This window comes from Diadema antillarum, unplaced genomic scaffold (assembly GCF_040938485.1).
Source record: "Diadema antillarum isolate AM-2024a unplaced genomic scaffold, OU_Dant_1.0 scf00000036, whole genome shotgun sequence".
Classification (NCBI taxonomy): domain Eukaryota; kingdom Metazoa; phylum Echinodermata; class Echinoidea; order Diadematoida; family Diadematidae; genus Diadema; species Diadema antillarum.
The window spans coordinates 2,827,459-2,849,918 of NW_027270925.1; the positions used below are offsets into that span (position 1 = coordinate 2,827,459).

The following is a 22,460-nucleotide window of genomic DNA, read 5'->3' on the forward strand; positions in this document are numbered from 1 at the left end:
AATGGACCCAATATCAATCCCTGTGGCACACCGAGCTTAATATCCAGTTCTTCAGAGGTACAATTACCTATACTAGCTACTATTTTTCGGTCAAATAGATAATTATCAAACCATTTGAGGGTGGGACCGTTAATACCTATTGTAAAAAGTTTATGCAGCAGGCATTTAGGGTTGACCATATCAAAAGCTTTTTGCAAATCTACAAAGACTGCACCTGTGTATAATCCATTATCCAAAGACTTCAACCATTCATTGGAAATTTTAATCAGTGCCATGGAGGTTGAATGTTTTGGCCAAAATCCGGATTGTTCTATTTTAAGTATATCATTTCTACTTAAATGTTGAACTAATTGTTTTTGTATAATCTTTTCAAGAATTTCTGATAAACACGATAAAATAGAAATTAGTCTGTAATTATTTGAAATAAATCTATCACCCTTTTTATGCAGTGGAATGATTTTTGCTATTTTCCATTTATTTTGAACTTTTCCTTGGGTTACAGATTTATTAATCAAAAAAGTTATTGGTCGAACAATTACATCCTTTGACATTTTTAGGATCTTTACTGATATTCCATCTAATCCGACTGACTTCTTATTTTTTAATTGCTGTATTTCCTTTAAAACTTCACTTTCACTTACAGTAGAAAAGGTTAATGGATATTGAACACATGGTTCGCATGTGGCAGCATCTGTACAGATTCTGTCTACAGGTTCTACTACAGTTATCAGCTGAATCAGAAATCAAACTGGTTGCAACATTGGCAAAATGGTGATTAAATTCGTTTGCCATGCTTTGACACTGACTGGGTGGAGGCTGAGAGGAAGAACATTTCTTGGGTAATACTAATGGTAATGTTTTCCATGAATTATTATGGCTTTGATATTTAGTTAATTGTTCAATGAAATATTTGTGTTTAGACTTCATAATAAAGATGTTACTTTGTTTTTTGATATACGATATTCTTTCCAAATACTCTCATCTTTAGTTTTTATAGCTTTCCTTTTTAATAAATCTCTTTCCTTCATTAGTTTAAAAATTGTTTGATTTAACCACGGTGATTGAGTTTTCCAAACTCTCTTAGTTTTTACGGGCATAAGCTTTTTAACAACTTCAAATAATAACTCTTCAAATTTTCCAGTACATTTATTGATACAATCCTCCTCTTCAACTTCCACCCAGCTCTGTTTTGAGAGATCAGCCTTAAATGTATCTATATCTACATCTTTGGTTTTTCTGTATGTAACATATTTCACACCTGAATGAACCTGATGAGCTTTTCAGATTAGGTACTTAGTAGCTCATTGAGTGATCACTTACTCTATATTATTTTAAAGAATAAAAAACTTAAAGAGGAAATCCACCCCAAAAATCGATTAACTTCAAAAGAAAGATGAAAATATTCCCTGCAGAACGATAAAAAATGACAAAAATCAGATATGAAATAAGGAAGCTATGATAATTTGACATTTCAATTTTTCCAGAAAACATTTCTTGACCAGTACAAATATTCACATCAGCGGGTTGACGATGTCATACTCTCACAATTTCTTATTCATCTCGTACACAGAAATGACAAAAATCTCATATTTCAGCCTTATAAAACCAAAACTTGCCTTAAAACCACCCACAATAAAAAAGAACAAATGTTAACTCTGTTGTTATATCTTCGTATGGGAACATGCTTTTACTTGTATTAGCTAAAAACAAACATTTTCCAAATTTCATATATAAACATACATGGAAAATTGTGAGGATATGACATCATCAATGCACTCATTTGAATATTCATAAGGACTGGTCAAGAATTGTTTTCCGAAAAAAGTTGAAATTTTAAAATGTCATATCTTCCTGATTTCTCATCTGATTTTTGTCAACTTGGTATCATTCTGCAGGGAATATTTTTCTCTTTCTTTTGAAGTTAATTCATTTTTAGTGTGGATTTCCTCTTTAAAGACCCCTTTGATGGTGAGTATCATATGAGAAAAGTATGACTTTCAAATAATGGTGTTGTTTTTGGATGAAAGCAAGCTTTGTTGTGCTTGCGAGTATTTTTGTTGAGAAAAGACTGAGCGAACACTGGAAACAATTGAAGTCATGCTTGATTAGACGTAGAAGCACTGATTCTTCTGGAATGAAAGTTTTCCCTACCTTGTGATCGATTACATCATCTGCTATCCATAATGCTTGGAACCCCAAAAAATATCATCATGCTGGGCACAGTGCATCCCCTTTCATCTTTTAGCATCAGAGCATCGATGAAGATGACAGCAAATTTGCTTTGGTAAACCAGAAGGTAAACAATGCGTGTCTGCACACTATGACAATACTGTGTTCATGTAGCACTGACTAGATAGACTTGATTAAAGGCTACATGGTCACATCCGTGTTGGTCAATTTCTTGTTTGTAGGCATTCGTAATCATTCCTTCCGTTTTCGTTCACAGCGTTTTGCTTTCCACGTTTTTCATCTTGTGTCCAACTTGGTAAGCATTCATGTAAAAAATATATAATAGAAAAATAAAACCTTGTAAAATATATATATGGCATTTACAGTAATGCTGTGGGCTTATAAGTTAGTCATAATCTTTTTTTTTTTTGGGGGGGGGGGTGAAATCTCTTTCAGTTCATACCATTCTACTAGTACAGGATGTTCCTGGTGAAATGAGCATGGTTATATAATGACATTTCTCTCCATCAAAATAAAATTTCAGGTCCCCAAATTATCAAGCATTACAGTACCATACGTGGTGCAAAATTTCCTTCAGTTAACCCTATCGCGACCAATGGCGAGTTAACTTGCCGGGCTCCGCGCCACATTCTAGCCCAACGGCGAATACCTCGCCGAAATACACGCCTGTCTTTGATGGTGAATAAAAGCTCTGTATGCTGCCCTTGCGCAGTGAAAGTTCACCATTCGCTAGTTCGCTGCATCCACGTTATGATGGGGAGTACCATTGAAAATTCTTGAGAAAATTTTCAATAAAGCTCTCCACAAGTTCTCAAAACACAACATCACTGCTTCACAAGTGTAGCGTAGTGTATTTAGCGAGTCTGACTTCACGACAATTTTGGGAGTGGTTAAATTTGCGATTGTGAAATACAGCGCGCGCAGAGTGTAGAACCAAACTGTGTGCAAGTCTTATCCAATATTTTTGCGTGTTTTTAGATCCGCAAATAGCACCCGACTCGCTAAATTCGCGATACGTGTGAATCAATGGGAGCGCTGCAGTATCGTAAGGTTAGGTTGTATCAATTCTGAATATATATTTTTCTATCGTCTCCTAAGTAGAATAAGCTGATAGCGTGAAAATATGATTATCAGAGAACATCTTTTATACAGGAAGATCTCATTCGGTCAACAAAACTCTCCTTCCACTCAAATTCACTGCAAGCCCCAACTCGCTGTAGTTCGCGAGTGTAACGTAAGTTATGTGTGAGTCTATGGAAGAGCTGCAGTATTGTAAGTTTAGCAAGTATCAATTCTGATTTTCTAGACTGAATATTTATTTTTCTATCATCTCCAGAGTAAAATAAAGCTGATAGCATGAAAACATGATTATCAGAGAACATCCTTTATACAGGGAGATTTCTCATTCCTGGCTTCTGAGAAGATGCATTCTCGACTTGAAAAGCAATTTGCACCGAGCACGCTGCTGTACAAATTTATAGTGGTCCTGGCAGATGAGTCTGCGCAATAGAATGTGGTCAAACTTTGATAAAGTGATAGAAAACTGCCCATCTTGAGGACTTTGCTATAACAGGAGTCACATATCACAATCTTTCTTTTTTTCAATGAAATCTATTCTAGTTACCATGCTATTAGTTTATCACAACCTTTTATTTTCGTTAATAATTAATCAAAATCCAATTTAGCTACTACTACCAGTATATCTGAAACTGTCCTCAAAGATGGAAGATAAAAATAATGTTCCTTTCAGCACATGATACTAAAAATGAAACTCTCTATGAGGCCTAAGTCCATACCTGAAGTCACATACCATTTACACCATACATGTTGCAAGGTTTTTATTTTTGTGAATTTCCCTCTCAAGTCACATGCTATTTGTGAATTTAACATACAAGAATATTGAATCTGATCCTAAAATGAACGCATTGTGCACATATTATGTTCATGTTTCTGTTCATTAATGCACTCCACAATAATGAACCTAATCACTTGCGTAATTGTTGGCAAGTCCTGATGCGCCGAAAATTAGACTTGCTAAAAATATGGCGCATACAGCAGTCATGCCGGTTCTCCTGGTATACAGAACTAACATGATGATGTATACTACAACACATTGCCAACGAAACTGTACATGTCCAGTGGTCATCGTGCAAGCCTTCTTGTCAAGCTGCTACATGATAAGGATCTTAGTTGATAAATAGGGACACCTAATTACGTTGCCTCTCAGACTTAGGATGGTGAAATCACACACGGCAGTAACCTTTGGACTGCTGCCCGACTCTGGGTTTCCAGCACACGGCTACGTTGCAACAAGCACATTAATGTCACTGGTGAGGAGAGGGGCCCGCAACTAACGTACACATGCATCATTTCTCCATACACTCAATCATGCATGTCACTTGATACTTGGTGACAACACGATCGGCAGCGTATAAGAGATCGCGATTGTTGTGACCCTGCACTGTACACAACTGAACAATATTGACTTTATCTCGCTTCATACAGCCTGTCAAGCAGAAGCCATCAAGCTGACTACGGAAACAAGATCACAGTGAACCCTAAAAACTGCAAACCAATGACAAGTGCCTATCATACACTCTCAAAACAGCTATTCAACATGTGCAGAGATTTCATCAAGTACAATGTATTTCCCCATCTGGGCAAACCCATTTTATTGTGATTTAATGCCTGTTCCAGGCAACAATGGCTATATTCTCTCCTCAGCACTTAGTGGATAACAATTAGTTGCATTTAGCTTGGGAAGGATTAAGTTATTTCAGTGATAGTTGGTCAATAGGCCTGTCTGAATCAGACCGAAATTCAAACTAGCGGGCCAGTTTGCGGTTAAGGAAAATATATAGACCAATACATATTACGAATGTGCGTCTTCACCAGCTCAAAAACAGCCCGCCTGGAAAATTAGCCCAAAGTTGAGGCACGTGTACTTTGCAACATTACTCGGCTCGCGATTGCTCTACTCGCTCAGCCAAGAGTTCTATGGGCTCAGTGTGCGGTTTGAGTGATGGGATCAAGAACATTTTCGGCTAATTAAAAAATCAGTGCACTATTTCACAAACCAGACCAAGATTTCTGAGGAAAAAGCCAGTCAAATAGCAGGTTAATTTGAAATTGGGCTAGTTTTCTAACCACAAAATAGCATGCTACTTTGAAACTTCGGTCTGATGAAGACAGGCCGAATCACTGCTGATCACATTTGCCAGCAAATTTCTTTCTCCCTGAAATGTGATATTTTCTCTTCGTTTTTTGTGTTCATATTTTTGCTGTTACATCTACATCAAATGGAAAGAACATCATGAGGAGAAAGGGCCCACATACACGTCCATCAGTCTTTCGACCTAACAGGTTTCTCTGTATCCACAAATTATTGTTCTGATAAGAGCTACTGGATTTTCACACAATACTGTCATGAGTTTGCAGTGACAAATAACGCTGCTGGTCTTTTATTGCATATTGTTCTACAAGACCATAAGATCTTCCAGTATCCGAAAGTTAGCTTGAAATGGCAGCATTAAAAGTGTGAAACTACAATGTACTACAGTACTGTAATTGCTATCCTACATGTAGATTTCCTCCTAGTTGCAGTTTGACATCCTGGTACTCATAGAATGCTCGTGTGGAAAAAAGAAAAAAATTATATGAAAAAACTGGGAGTGACTGTGCCAACTGATACAAATTTCTGGAAAACATACAACAGGGCCCGTAATTTTTTTCTTCTTTTTTTTTCATTAGTTACAGAGTGCAATTTACCAAATCTGCTGGAAACAGTTGTGATAGAAGATAAATTCCTGTGTTGACTTGTAATGCTGAGCCATGCCAGGAAAGACAACACGCTTTGCACACCTCTGGAATGCCCCTCTTGTCAAATGAAAAGAAAAACAGTGCCCCAGAAAGTCTACTTCCCTAGCAACCATTTCCCATCAAACAAGGAAAAGTAGAAATTACGCGGTGCGTAACATATGTCCCCGCCGGAAGTAGCATTTTGTAACAAAATGTGCAATATAGGTAAAAAATCAAGGTCAAAGGTCAAAGAAGTCAAAGGTCAAAATTCTGTGTAGAAGTTTTGAAGCCCTCACCTAGTGCCATCACATAAAGCAAATGGAATCGAAATTGGGTTAGAAATGGCGAAGGAGTAGCATTTTGTAGCCAATGTACAATATAGGTCAAAAATCAAGGTCAAAGGTCAAAGAAGACAAAGGTCAAAATTCTGTGTAGAAGTTTTGAAGCCCTCACCTAGTGCTATCACATAAAGCAAACGGAATCGAAATCGGGTTAGAAATGGCGCAGGAGTAGCATTCTGTAGCAAAATGCACAATATAGGTCAAAAATCAAGGTCAAAGGTCAAAGAAGTCAAAGGTCAAAATTCTGTGTAGAAGTTTTGAAGCCCTCAACTAGTGCCATCATATAAAGCAAATGGAATCGAAATCGGGTTAAAAATGGCGAAGGAGTAGCATTTCGTAGCAAAATGTACAATATAGGTAAAAAATCAAGGTCAAAGGTCAAAGAAGTCAAAGGTCAAAATTCTGTGTAGAAGTTTTGAAGCCCTCACCTAGTGCCATCACATAAAGCAAACGGAATCGAAATCGGGTTAGAAATGGCGAAGGAGTAGCATTTTGTAGCAAAATGTACAATATAGGTCAAAAAATCAAGGTCAAAGGTCAAAGAAGTCAAAGGTCAAAATTCTGTGTAGAAGTTTTGAAGCCCTCACCTAGTGCCATCACATAAAGCAAACGGAATCGAAATCGGGTTAGAAATGGCGAAGGAGTAGCATTTTGTAGCAAAATGTACAATATAGGTCAAAGGTCAAGGTCAAAGGTCACGACTGAAATTCTGTGTAGAAGTTTCAAAGCTCCCATGTAGTGCTATCATATAAAGCAAACAGAATCAAAATTGGCTCATAAATGACAGAGAAGTAGCAAATTGAAGATTTTGATCACACATAGACGCACACACGGACACACGGACACACGGACGGACGGACGGACAGACGGACGGACGGACACACGGACACACACACGTACGGAGCCCGTTTCATAGTCCCCTGCTCGAACTCGTTCGGCGGGGACAATAAACCATTTGTACACTATGGTCAAGCTCTATTCTTCAAGCAAAAATTCCCCTAAAAATGGAGGGAGGGGGGGGGGGGGAGAGTACAATCGCTATATCTCTATGGTTCAGAATCAAAAGACATCTGAAAGATATGTGCGCAAGTTGTCCATATTTTGATGATTCTGTTTCAATCATGGGTACTGCCTAACTCAGCTGATAAAGATACCAACCAAACTCAGTACAAAATGAAAGACCCAGTACTGTAGGGACATATCACAGAGTGAGAAAACTGGCCCGGCTCAGAAGTACTCTAGAATCACTCTAATAAATTGTGTGTATACAGCTTTACCACTGATAACCAAAGAATCTCAACTGGACTTGAACGTTACTGATGAGGATACACTTCAATGCACATATTCGCTAACCAGTGCTATTCATGGCTTTCGAGGGTGCCCCGGTGGGCAACCAACGAATCGGGCCATCCATGTCATCCCCATGCTGCCAGGTCTTTAAGTGCAATGTCACTACTTGTTCAAGTTAACTTGAAAAAAAAAAGAAGAAAAAGATTAAAATTAGAATATACAGAATGGCTGAAGTTCACTCCAGAGCTGTCTTTTTAAAAAAAAGAAATGTCAGTGTGACATTGAAAAAACAACAGCAAACTAATACACTGTGGACAAACAAATACTCTGCTGAATCACCACTTGTTACTCAGGGCAGTCAGATGAGGAATTCAAAGAAATGGCAAAAAGCCTACTCTAAAAAAAAAAAAAAAAATTAATGAAATCTTTATCATATAAACTATGCCTTTACATTTTACCACTCTTCCGGATCATCATAATCAGGTCTGCATTATAATACAATGAAGAGTCGTTACTGCATGATGCATGCCTGTAATTGCAGACAGTCACGGCAAGTTATTCAATCCGTAACTCACGTTGACGCAGTTACCTGGAAAAACATGACACATCATGTCGACATGGGAACCAGGATTTGCACTCAGGTAATGGCATTGCTCCACTGTTCCTGCCTCTAAATCATATGGAATTACCCCCAACTATGTGATCACCTGCTTTGCGCACATAATTGGCATTAATATGGAAGAGCCGAGTCACTTGATATCCCAATCGTGGCAAGTGGCCGAGCATCTGTTACTACACACACGATTCTACGCAACCCTCGATGAAACACAATCTGTAATTATAATCACTGCCGCAGATGATGTTGTCATATTGGACATGGGAGCCAGTCACTTAACGGCTCAGTGACCACGCCGATGAAACACCATCACACAGTCTGACTGAAACAAATCCAGCAGCATTCTAACGGTGATATTTCAGAGTTTGTTGTCATAAGCATTCAGGAAAACATGTACTTTGGAATTGGTCTATTTGTGGAATATGAAGATTACGGCATTGTGGTCATGATAAAGAAAAATAATCTTTTTATCTTAGGAGATTCTCAGTAATGTGGGCTCTTCAAAAGAATTACATATGAATTGTACTACACAAAAATTAGAAAAACATATTTTGCAAAAAAAGGGTAAATGTATGACATTTTGCTTTAAGATGGAGCAGGTTGAATTACTTAAACTTCAACTGTATGGTTGACTGTGACACTGTCCTCTGGTTAGTACAGTGTACTTGCAAAAACAGACCAACTGTCATCAAGTAAGATTCTAGTTTTGACAGTGGCTTTTAATTTGCCCAACTATGTTTATAATATTCAGTGAAAGCTTATCAGAGACCTACAAAATCTGACAGTACATGGTAATGTGACTATTCAGGCAAAAGAGTTTTGGATGTCTCATGTCGGTCTCCATTTCACATCCCAATGTTCAAATACGGTACTTTGTCCTAATCCTACTAGTGAGTTGAAACAAAACTTGGTTATTTTTCACAGCTTTCACAAGCTACTGTATACGCTATAATTTTCGCGTACATAAATTTTCGCGAATTGCCGCTGTCACACACTTTCGCGAGTGGTTAAATTCGCGATTGGGGGACCAGAGAAAATATGAAGTGGCAAAGAAAGTGTGAATTTTCAACTTACTAGCAAATAAGAATGATACTAGTTATACACTGCATGAAAAAACTTACCAAGCTCTGCGAACTAGTAAGTTAGAATTCAACATTTTTGAAGTGGTTAAGTCCATCGCGCTAGATTTCTGACGAGTGGTCCCCTTGCGATAATGGATTGGCTCTCTACAGTATTCGTAAGTAGACGTGGACGTGCGTAAACGTAAACAAGCTGAGCCAGTATGGTCTGTTCGGTAAGCCCTGACATGGTATACTAGTACTGAAATGTTCGTATCATCAAGGCAAGGGATTCATTTTGGAAGGTAATATTTTCGCGTGTTGTTTTTCGCGAATAGCTCCCGACTCGCGAAATTTAAAACCCACGCGAAATATATAGCGTATACAGTACGCTGCATGCCTTATCTCGAAACTGATGATAAGGGGGAATTTCCCAAACACACGACAGTACTGTAAATATGGATCCCTCACACATTATACCTGCTCAATACACAGAAAAGATGTCCAGCTCATGCTTGGAACATGGAATATAATGTTAAACTACTAAGAGTTGTAATGTGAATTTATAAACAATGTGGATTTCCATGAAAAAAATCTTGTGTTTTGATTATTATTACTAGCTTTATTGTTTCCCTGATGAAGTACCTCAGTTTAGATTTTCCTTACTTCTGATGTTTCCGTTGATTTGAATCATTGTATCTTTAAATATGAAACAAGAGCCAGAAAATTAAGTTTCCTATCTGTGACATCTTAGCTGAGGACTGTGCATTATCTCACTCCAGCATGTGTTATTTCCATCCAACTGCTTTATTGGGACAAATTCTGGCTGTAACACTTCCATTGTCCATCTTTAATGTCTAAAAATGAGAAGGAAATTCATAGAAATAATTGCAGGTATTTCATTTCCTTGCCAGAAAGGTTATTTTCTAACAATTTCCAGATAGATTATGCTGATTGCACAGTCTAAGCATTTGCCGTTATACAGTAGGACGTAGTGTAAGCGGTCATATTGAGCATCGTCAGCTTCTTCTCATGCACTCACCACCCTTTCAGTGCGATACAGAGAGTCATCTTCCCGTACTCTCCCTGCCTGCGCACAGAATGTGTGTAGTGTGTGTGTGTGTGACAGACACGTAACAAGGAGGCATGAATATGAAAAAAAGATGTGTTCATTGCAATCAATGTTGTCGTAATGTGCATGTTGTTAACACATTAAAGTTTAAGCAGTGCTGCCTCTTTCTCTGCATTGACTGAGTGGTAAGCATTGTGAGGATATTTTGTGGATCAAATGAAGGTTTGTTCTGATGATGCATTTGCCAAAATTATGAAACTGCTGGGACTTTTTTTTTTTTTTTGGCCGTTTGTGTTTGAATGCCATAACGTGTGTACTTGCTTCTGTGGTTATCAATGGGTTTAGTACCTGTGCATGGTTTATAATGCCCACATGTTGGGCTTCATTTTGTGTGGTTTGCACAGGCTAATGCCAGTCATCGCTTAAACGGGAGAACATCTTGTCTCTAGACCACTCCCGATTAAGCGGTGACCACTGTACAATGTTAATGAAACTCTGAATCATTCTCAAAATGGTAACTTACTTTCGAATATTTATGCCTGCCAAAACTCTTCAGAGCAGACAGAGCACAGAGGAAAGGAGCACACAAACGCACTCACACACAGCCAAACAGACAAACACATACACTTTCCTCAGAAACTTTGAAGTGTATGCCACACCTGTCTCACAATGACAGGAAATGCCGTAGCAGTATGCAGAGACGTGTATACGTTGAAACACCAAAGATGTGTGAATTGCTCACCAAAAGCTGTCACACTTGTCGTGCTGAAAGTTACCTCTGTTAACAGATTCCATTCCTTCTGGCTTGCAATCAAGCAGTCCTGCACAAGCTACTGTAAACGCAGAGATATTTGCGATACATCAATTTTCGCATATTTCAAGCTATTCTGGCAAGCAATTCTACAACCTGCGAATATATCTTTGACAATTTTCTCTGCACAATTTGAACGGGTTGAATGGTGCACTTTGTCAGTGATGCCTCTCTGGTATGAGTGTGCATGTGTATGTGTGCCCTGTGGGGTGTTTCATAAAGCTGTCCGTAAAGTTACGAACAACTTCCTAGCGACTGGGGATCAGTTCTGATGTGCTATACTTATCAGAATTTCCATAATTCAGCACAAGAACTGATCACCAGTCACTCGTAAGTTGTTCGTAACTTTACGAGCAGCTTTATGAAACACCCCCAAGCTGGTACTATCAGTAGTATTCATTTGAGCACAGTATGTGTCTACGTACTTAGTTTCTGTGCAGGCCACAGCATTCAATTTTCATGCATTTTCTATGAACTGGATGAAAACATACCAGTATACTGTAAAACATGATATATTCGCGGCATGAATTTGTAGCGTGTAGCAAATTGGAGCCGACGGACCTTTTTGCAGCATGAAATTTTCGCGAACTGCCACTGGCATTCAATGCATATAGTGTAGACAAGAACTTTCGTGTGCATTTTAATTTCGCGAATCTCGGCGCTCGCGAAATTCGTGAAATTAAAATGCATGCGAACATTCCTTGTTTACAATAAAGCAATTGCAGTGTGAATTCAAGAACCCACGTATATGTTTTTGAGCCACAAAGCATGAAAAATTAATCACACGAAAATATTGACGTTTACAAAATTATCTATAAACTAAACAAAAGTTTAATCTCAAGAGTGGCATCCACATTGACATGAATTAAAGTGGGATTCGCACCTTAAGATTTTTGCCAGTGTCAACATAACTGTTTCACTAAATAGCACGATCTGCATTGTGATCCAAATCCCAAGAAATCTTTATTTGAAAAATGCTGTGATAATTTGCACTGCGTCAAGTGTCCAAATGCTAGAGTAAATAATCTCAAGATTTTCTATCCCATCATTCAGAACAGTGCATGAACACAGGAGCAAGGGTCATCATTTCGCTGGATTTCACGCATCCGCAGTTTGGTCAATAAATCATCATCATCTGCAATTAGAAGGATATTTCTGTTCATCTGAACGGGAGCAAAAAAAATCTTGGCATTTGGATCAGAAATTGGAGAGCTGAATATCTCTACACTAGGTCCTCAAGGGGGAAAAAATCCATGAATTTGAATAAATATTTCTACAGTATGCCCACCTTTTTATCAATGTCTTGCAATACTGACAACAAACTTCTACACCCTACCTACGGGACACCTGTGATGTATTAATCTGAAGTGCAAGTGTATGCTTGTGAATGTTGACAGCCCAGGACAGATGGGCAATGCAAATTAATATCAATCATCTGTATCATTTGTTGCAAAGGGTAATGCAGATAGGTCTGTGCCTGAGGCAACATTGTCACTAAGACGGACAGAATTGTCCATTCATCAGTGAGTGAGTATTCAACACCTGCTGAGAGTATTCACAAATGGCATGAAAGAATGTCAAGTGCCATTCACCCAATGATTCAAGGCTTAGATGCAAGTAGGGGAACTCTAATCATCATGGAGCAATTGTACTGAATGAGTATTCAGAGAAAAACTAAAAACATTGGAGGAAGTTCCCTGAAGTACTGTAATGACCAGCATATATAAAAGTTACAAAAAGTGCCATTCACCCAATGATTCAAGGCTTAGATGCAAGTACGGGAACTCTAATCATCATGGAGCAATTGTACTGAATGAGTATTCAGAGAAAAACTAAAAACATTGGAGGAAGTTCCCTGAAGTACTGTAATGACCAGCATATATAAAAGTTACAAAAATTTTCCAAAAAATCTTGGTTAAGTTTGTGAAATAACACGCTAATTTGTGAATTTGGGTTGCATCTCCATCGGCCCAAAATTTTTTCGATCCCATCATTCGAACCGTGCGTATAATGCATCAACTTCAGGCTAATTTCCCAAGTGAACTGTTTTTTAGTTGATGAAGATGCACATTCGTAATGTCGGGTTATTTTCCTAAACCACAAAATAGCATGCTAGTTTGAACTTCAGTTTGATAAAGACACACCTAGTGATAACAATTGGCATTCTATGCATTAGACCACTGGGAGTTCACCGTTATCCAGCAAGTAAAGTTGGTCCAAAAGGGGTTTTACTCTGACAACATTAGTGATTATGTTACTGACAACACAATTATGACATGCCCAGATGATACTGCAGGTTGACATAGTGTCACAATTCAACCATCATTACATACCTAGTTTTCCCCTTTGCGATACAATTAAATTTTGCAGCTTTCTCATTTCACATCTACAGTGTAATTTCAGTGGAACTGTCTGCAGTTGTTTGTCTTACTATTACTCTAAAATCCATGGAGGATGAGCTGATATTGGTATAACACACATTTCCCATAGACAACTGCCCAAAGTATTCACTCGAGACTAGCCCTCAATGGGTTAAGGTTACTTGAACATAGAGTGGATTATTATATCAAAAGGCAAGATACATATTACATGTACATAATAGATTCCATAAGATATGCTATACTTTGCATGCTCTATCCATAGACATCTGTTATTGTTTCTCTTGAACATTTTGCTCTAGTTTGACTTTGCAAATTTTGGGAGTTGACAGTGCCTCAGAGTAAACTATACGTCAAAATATTATTTTCAATGATAACACTTAACTGTACACATGTAAGTTATACCACCTCAAAGATGTAATATTGCTAACTTTACTTCTAATTGAGGGAAAATACTGATTTGTTATTCCACCAATGCAGTTCCCTTTCTCAAATTCAATGACTTACAAAATCTTCTCACAAGTCCTTATTTGTGAAATGTCATGCTCGCAAATTTGTGGCTTGTAGGGTATTTGACTGGAAATCATTCTACATCAAGAGCAATGACGTAAGTAATTCTGTTGCAGATAAATACTGCACTTCCAATGACATAATCTTTGGTACAATTTCATCCGGATGACATTGCTACCGTATACTAAATGCAGAGGGTTGGGCGGTGTACAATGGAAAACTGCAACCCTATTCTACATTTGCTTCCTGTTTGTGTGTTTACTACCCTTCTTGTACAAGCACATTTACCAGGCAGACGCTATTTTTAAAGATCCGCTCAGGATTAGTCACAGCTGTGTATTTTGTGCCATGACATGTCAGCCACATGGGCATTACAGATACACTGCAGCCTGGAAGAATTTTCAGCAGAAGTTCTGACCTTTAAATTCTTACAAAGAGCTCTTTCTTCCTCATCTACAAATAACATGCAATTGTTTGCAATATCACATTTCCAGTGGAAATGTCCTTGGTTGCAGATGAAATTAATTTGACACTCAAATCATGTCCCACTCAGCAATATGCTGCAGATTCCCCCTCCCCCCCCCCCCCCCCCACCGAAGGCAAACACATTTCACAGTATTACAAGGACTATTCTCAAAAGGAAAGATGTGATGTATTTACTAGATACATACTATAAGTGGCATCTAAACATATAACAGGCCAGTCAACTCTGATATTTATTTCTATGTTATAGAACATTCCCAAAGGACAATTATAAGAATTAAGACATTCAATTTGTTCAAACTGCAAGATATGACAGGACAATGTTTCATCTTGGAATGCAGTTCCCAATGCATTTAGATTGTAATGCTATATCTGGCAAGCTTCAAGCAAGCTTTCTGTCAATGCTATGAAATAACTTTGAAAGCCAGAAAGTTGTCCACAATCCACCAAGAAGCAGAAGGGAATGTGCATGGTACAACCATACACTGTAGCTGGACTGCCTTCACAGGCTTTAATCTCAGGAAATACAAAGCAAGTTTCAAATTAAAAATGCCTTACTATAAATCTGCATCTAAAGATCTGTATTTTCAGTGTTGTTGATTTAAAATTCCTTGCTATAAGGATAAGACGTGTTCTCAGTGTCATACCATATTAAACTGTTGTTGCAAGTTGAGAACAGGTTTGAGATGCATCTTAACCATTGCTGCTGCTGTTTCTTCAGGTAGTCCACTTGTTAATCTATCTACCCCTGAATTATCACATCTCACTTTTTTTTTTCCGTTCCCAGACGATGACAGTCTCCACTGTATTCCCTCCCAAACCCCTCTGAACTCGGTCACAAATTATCCCTAACCTCAATGCCAAACAACATGAAGACCTCTAACTGCACGCACTGCCACTGGGTATGAATTACATCACCTCTATCCGTGAGACTGCATCGGCAGCTATCTCTCCTCCTCTCACTTTTCATCGCTCCCTCAGTCCCACTCTTCCATCCCCCTCCTTTCCCACCCCTACCCTCTCTCCCCCACCCTCCCTCTTCCCGCTTCGGATCAATACTGCCCTGGACTTCTCAAGAGCCCACAGGATTGCAGGAGTACTGTAACTCGGCCACTACTCGCAAGTTCATTGCAAGTACATTCAAATGCAGCCTTCCGCTCCTGCACATACACACATACACACAACACACACACACACACACACACACACACACACACACACACACACTTGCTCCTCCAATCAACTCATTATGCTCAATGCCCCATCCCATGCTCAGCAGAGTGGCCCCCCACAAGCGATCTTTCAACTACGACTAAACTGGTGGAAACGTCAAACATCGCTGGAGTTGCACACCTTCCAATTTTTGTGAGCTAACGTGCGCTGCATGACATAATCAGTTGAGATCCCGGAATATATTTTACCTGATACAAACATTTCCCCCTCCCAACCTCCATCCCTGAAAGAGATGGGCTGACCCAATACAGTGGCCTCCCGTTATAATGAAGTTCCCAGGACCGGCTGTTTTCTTTTGTAATATCGAAATTTCGTTCTAACCGAACAAATAAACAATAAAAATACATAGAGCGTCTAATGTTATGGCCTTGATTTTAACTTTGTTGTAACCGGAATTTCGTTATAACCGTGTTTGTTATAACGAGAGTGCACTGTATTTCATCCCTAGTTTGGCAGAGCTATTTCATCACTCCAAACAAACACACACACACAACACACACACACACACACACACATAATTACTCTTGCATTTATAAGTACTAGCATCATATCCTTCCTGTCCATCAAGAGAGAGAGAGAGAGACAAAGACAGAGAACACTAATAAGAGTTTTGCAGTGATACTGAAACATGCATTTATAGTGCTGTCTCATCAGCCTCAGGATATTTCCTCTGGGATCCAGCCCAGGACTGCAAAACCTCATACTCTTTTAATATGTGATAATTTCACAGACACACACTGTAGCACGTAGTACACAAAGACAAGGTGGGGGAGGTGAAGAGCAATGTCTCAATCTACTAACAAGTCACTTTTGTTGATTATGTATACAGCGCAGAGTTCCATTAGTATGCAAAGTTGTAAATGTGCTGATTACACAAGGATGTCTAGTTTGCATGAAAATTATTCATCATTGCAAAACACAAACTTGATTCTTGATTGATGAACATAATGCAAGGGCTTGAACTAATTCAATGACACAGTGTGGTTAAAATCTGAAACATGTTACTATTCAGGCATTGAATCTGTAGGATGATCATATAGCACATCTGTCCTGCCTGTGAGGGTTTGTATACAATGTGCATGTGTGTATGTGTGAGTGTACAAATTTTGTAAGAGGGGTGGTAGTTTTAAGTGTACCTCAGCATGAGTCTAACACCTGTTGTCCAGGCTTTTACAGCTGCTCAATGCTACAAACCTACACACACACACACACACACACACACACACACACACACACACACACATCTATCTGATGCTAGGTTTACGAATGAAATCAATGCTTATCTGCATTCACACTGCTATGCTATTTTACAACTTGCTTCCAAAAATGATGTTAAGTCTGAATCACATAGAAGTATAATGTTATGTAGCATTAAATAAACATAAAACAGCTACTTCTGCACTGCAATGCTCCATGCATGACACCAAATCTCCTTTGAAACATTTATGCATTTGATTTTTCTCAGAAAACTCCATGACAAAACTATATCCATGATATTTCCAATGGTTTCACAGCAATGGGGGGGGGGGGGGGGGGGGAGCAGATGAGGTGTTGTTCTTTGTTGACATTTTTTTTTTGGATGTGAGTTGTTATAAACCAACATCAATATTCCATTACAGTGGAGATCCTTTGATTTTATCCATGATGCACTAAACTTCATGTACATGTAGAGTCAGGCTCATCTCACTATATACAACACTGATCAATTTACAATGTGTTAATCCTCGTGATCAGTGCTTGAGCATTAAATCAATATTACAGGATTCACGACTGCAAATTGTTGCATTTGGGCCACCAACGGTATCTTGTCCTCCTCCAATAACATACCCCTATGTTCAGAGTATAAACTTTGATTCTGAGTCATCTGAGCCCAACAGCTACTACACCTACAGGTACACCACGCTAATGAAGGGCAAGACAATGTTTATTGTGCAAAGAATACATGCGATAATGCAACAAACTTTTATGAGGACTCATGTGTCGTAAAAACCCGGTAGCATTTGGAGACTATGTAATAGGAAGGTTGGCCCAATTGAATCAATCTTCATTCGCTACCCAACAGGGTACATTCGAAAAACCCGACTAGTGGAGGCCTGCTAGGACAGAGTTGGCCTGTCAGCAAATATGTGCACTAAAGCATCCAAGTATCAGTAACATTCTACTCTAGTCAGATTCTTTGGCTGTGTGTGTGTGTGTGTGTGTGTGCTGCACTTAAAGTGGTAGAAAACAATTTGTTATGGGGATTCCTGAATATATCCGAGTCGACCAAACCTTTGCAATGTACAGTCTCCCCATGCTACTGGGTATTTAACACAAATTGTAAAATGTTTGTTCTATCTCGTGCACTTCCACCGCAGTACAGCGCTCAAAGCACTTTGCAACATTATCACCCCAGTGACTGGAATCAGACCCACATCAACGGTGTGTTCTCTCCACTCCCATCGGCAGCATTAATTGTCATGTAACCCATTCGGGAACACATACTGTATGCTAAATCCACTCACAGTAATACAAACAAAGCAATTTAGAACAACACACACGCCAATTTATCCTCATTGCCTAGTCCTTTGGAGTGGACTCCAAGCTGTGGTCCCGTGGTTGCTTGCTTATAAGCATTCAATGCTTCCTAACAGACATGTGGAAAAAAAATCTAAATAAAAATAATGTACGAATTCCATCTACAAAAATATTGGTAATGTCTGAGTACAGAGGATAGCTGTGGACAAATGGCCTTGCTGTAGGGCGCCAGGATCATCATGCAGTTCAGACCCTCAACAGTCTTGCAGGAAGCACAATGAGCCATCCACTGGACCTTGACACATCCATGGGATAGGTCAGAATAAATCCTGTCATCAAACACTACAGGGTACATAGTGCAATCATTATCACCATCTGGGCTGGCACACTGTTGTCTTACCTGTGCTTACATTTCAAGCTATGTTTGCCAGTGTGTGGCTAGAGTCCACTTTATGAATGACAAGAAGTTATCCTACAGAGCATTTATCCATTCAGGTCCATACTGCATAGATATGATTGAATTCTAATGAAATTGCTGACAAACAGTTAAAAAGCACCTTTTGGGGTATGAATGACTATAACTTTATTTCCTAACATCACATACTTTAAGGGTAGGAGAGGCACTAGAAAATAGAGAACAGTTACAGATTGAACAAAGAATTTCACATCAAAATCTACAGTCCATACAAAAGGAAAGAGTGAAATAGAGTCTATTCTTACCTCTCTGGTGCGCAGGAGACACCCCAGCATGGGCCAGAGGTCGAGGATTGCCTTGACCTGCCTGAATGGCATTGGGCAAGCCATGATTGGAATCTGCTGCATCCATACTCAGGGACTGGGGAGAGATGGAGTCTGTAATGTAGTTCTGCTCATCCACATCTCCACTCCCTTCAAAGAGGTCAAAGCCCTCCATTTTCACGCTGGGTGGGTTCGAGTCCAACCCGGTCAGGTTGGCTGCGTCGCCGAGCCGGGCTCCAGAAGTGGAGTTGATGATCATGGTGCTGTTGAGGAAGGTCTCGTCCAGGGTGCTCGGCACCGGACTATTGGACATGAGCCCACTGTCTGACAGGAGGTGGTCCTCATGGTAATTGATCATGCTCAGGGTTTGATCAGCTGCTGGTTTGCACAGTGCAGGGCTGTTGCTCTGCTGTGAGAAAGAAGGGCTGTCCTGGCTTGGCTCCGAGAAGGCAACAGAGACACTGACAGAGAGAGGCATCATATTCTTTTCAGCTATGCTACTCCCTGTGCTATTTGACAAGGCCTGAATGTTTGGTGATGACTTGTCGTTGTTGTTGTCAGCTTGATCCATTGGAACATTAAGTACACGTGAAATGTCTTTGGGGGACTGGCGACCACCTTCTTCCTTGATGAAGGCATGGCGCTGGGCTATCATGGACAGGGGCATATGGTGCTTTTGTAAATTGGAGTTCATTGCACCAGGCATACTATACCTTACACCTTCTGCAGTTGCTCCTACACCATAAGTGTCGATGGCTCTGCCCCCAAAGTTTGCTGTGTTGAACCCAGGTGGCATCTGGCCAATACCATGAGGCAACATGGATGGAAACCCTAGGCGGGGTTCGGTAGGGCGGATGGCATATCTTGCTTGCGGGATGTTGGCCCAGTCAAATCCCTGTGTGAGGTAATCCCTGGGAACGGGGACTTGTCGGCCAGCAAAGTTGGTGGCTCGCTGGATGTGCTGCGGGCCAAAGCTCTGGCTTAGGATCTGCCGAACTTCAGCAGTCTGACTGAGATTCAACGGCTGTGCACTGTCTGAAAGGGGAGTTGCTTGCTGGAGTTGAGGCTGAGTGAGAAGCCTGTGCTGAGTTGATGATGCATATTCTGTGTACGGGAAATTATTGATACTACTAGTGTTGGACACTACATTACTAATGCTAATCGAATTGACTGAACTGATGCTGTCACTGATGTTGTTGTGTTGCTGCTGCTGTTGCTGCTGGGGCGGTGGTTGCTCTTGAGGCTCCTGCGGCTGCTGTTGTAGGGAGTGTTGTCCCACACTGGCTACCATGATCTGATCATTGTCCCTCTCTGTCAGCTGGGCCAGGATCTCTGGTGGTATGTCCTGATTGGCATCCAGGAGAGGAAGGCTGCGGCTTCGCTGTACGGGACAAGCCTGTGGGGGTGAGGACAGGGAGTTGTGCATGTCAGCCATGCCAACCATAGACTGCTGCTGCTGTTGCTGCTGCTGAAGGCGGTCATTGTTGGCAGTGTTATTAGCCACAGGTGCGGGCTGTGCAGGTGGAGGCATACTATCCAGGGATGTGCTACGCTGGACACCTGCTGGCATTTGGTGGGGTATCTCACGTTTCAGCATTTCCAACTCTTGCAGATTAACTGCAAGGTGGCTGCCTGTTGCCATCGTGACACCACTGCAAGAAAGAAAAGAACAAAAATGTATTAAGCATTCACAAAGGACTAATATGTTCATCATGCACTGATCATGCCAAGTAAACATGTCATGTGTTTCAACAACACAAATCATTAAAAAGTATAGTAAACCACCAAATATAGACAAAACAGTATCTGTAGACACATCTTCTCCAGTATACTGTTGGCATGTCTCCAATTTATACCGCACAAAAGGATTAAACACCAACTTACCTGCCCAAGAATATACAAAAAGCTGGAGAGTATCAATAATGATTCATACTGTTGAAAGAAAATGTAGCTGCACAGCACAATCTTAGGTTTGAATTGAATTACCAGTAAGTGAAATACATCACAGACTTGTATTGTATAATGCTAACAGCCTGATTTAGATTTGGTTACAAAGTTGTTACATAGTTGTCTGTTTTTTGTTTTGTTTTTTAATAAAAGTTATCAAAATATTCAAACACTATAGAATCAGTGCTCAACCACATGAACATGAATACCCATATCCTAATATAGATCACCAGGGCCAGCAAATATGAAATGTCATGGGCTGCATTTGTCATCTTTCCCATGTTTGAAACATGTTTCAATACCCACTATCAAACAAGTTTGTAAAGGCCTTCGAATTGCAATTCTCACGTTGCTGCATTTATCATCTCCATTGTGAGTTGAGAAGGAGGCCTTGTCACTGCACAGCTCCATTGCGCAGTTTGACCCAAGGTGGAAGTGGTTGGCGTAGGCAGGTCTGAGCTACAAACGCGTTCCACAACAACTCCGCATTTATCATCTCCACAGAAACACGCTTTTGGCTCAAATGCGTTTGCAATCGCACTATTTTTGGTGTTTCAAAAGGGCGCTTCTAACTATATAACCAAAACAGCTTTGTGTTTATTATCTGCCAAAATCTCCCTGAGAAATGTTTGGAAATCTAAATTCTATGCCTGAAGTGAGTTGCATCTACCATCAACGCAATGCAGACCATGTACAGGGCAAAGTACCAGCAAGGCTATGCTTACTGGAATACAGTGCAATCAATCTCCATTAACTAGAAGAGAAATGAATATTGCTTTAGAAATTGGAGTGCAAGGTCTCTAATCTTCCATCATTTTCTTTTTTTAATCTAAACTAGGCAAGCAACATGCCTTCCTTTCTGTATAATGTTTGTATCGAAAAGCTGCTTTAAATTACTTTCTAAACAGCTAAATGGTTGATATAAATAAGCTCCTGCAATATGTTGTCTTTGACTTCATGAAACCATCCTGAGCATACATGTAGAATCACCAGTTCCTAACTATATCACTGAGACAAAACAACACACTACAGGGGCGGATCCAGGAATTCCGTAAAGGGGGGGGGGGGGGGGGGGGCAAACAAATTATATCTGGTGCTACTTCTGGGTTTCATCTCATTTTTTCTTTTCATTTCTTTTGTATTAACAACAAACAAAGAGGGGGCGTGCGACTGGTGCACCCCACTCTGGATCCGCCACTGCACTAGCTGCTTTATATTGATAAACAGCTAATAAATGGTTCATAAAGTTTCAGAATCCAAGACAATACAGGGACCTGAAAGCTCTGCCAGATTCTAAATAACAATACACACCATGTCTTTTTACCCAAGTTGTCAGTCTCTGACAATTGCCATAGTAATAGTCAGTGTCCAGAGCTTCTCAGCCAATCAAAACTAGAAATGTCGCTACAGCGACTGGTTATACCCCCGCCAAACAACATTTCATAAGCTTTGGTCAAAACAACATTTCATAAGCTTTG

General features: G+C 39.8%; 1 protein-coding gene across 1 annotated transcript in view; it reads right to left on the reverse strand.

The window, feature by feature from the left end:
• LOC139708503 (uncharacterized) overlaps positions 1 to 22,460 on the reverse strand; it is a 135,815-nt gene that overhangs the window by 80,634 nt on the left and 32,721 nt on the right. The window contains exon 2 of the mRNA XM_071620453.1: positions 19,018 to 20,687. Within this exon, the coding sequence (XP_071476554.1) occupies positions 19,018 to 20,677 (1,660 nt within the window). The 5' untranslated portion in view covers positions 20,678 to 20,687. The remainder of the gene's footprint in view (positions 1 to 19,017; positions 20,688 to 22,460) is intronic.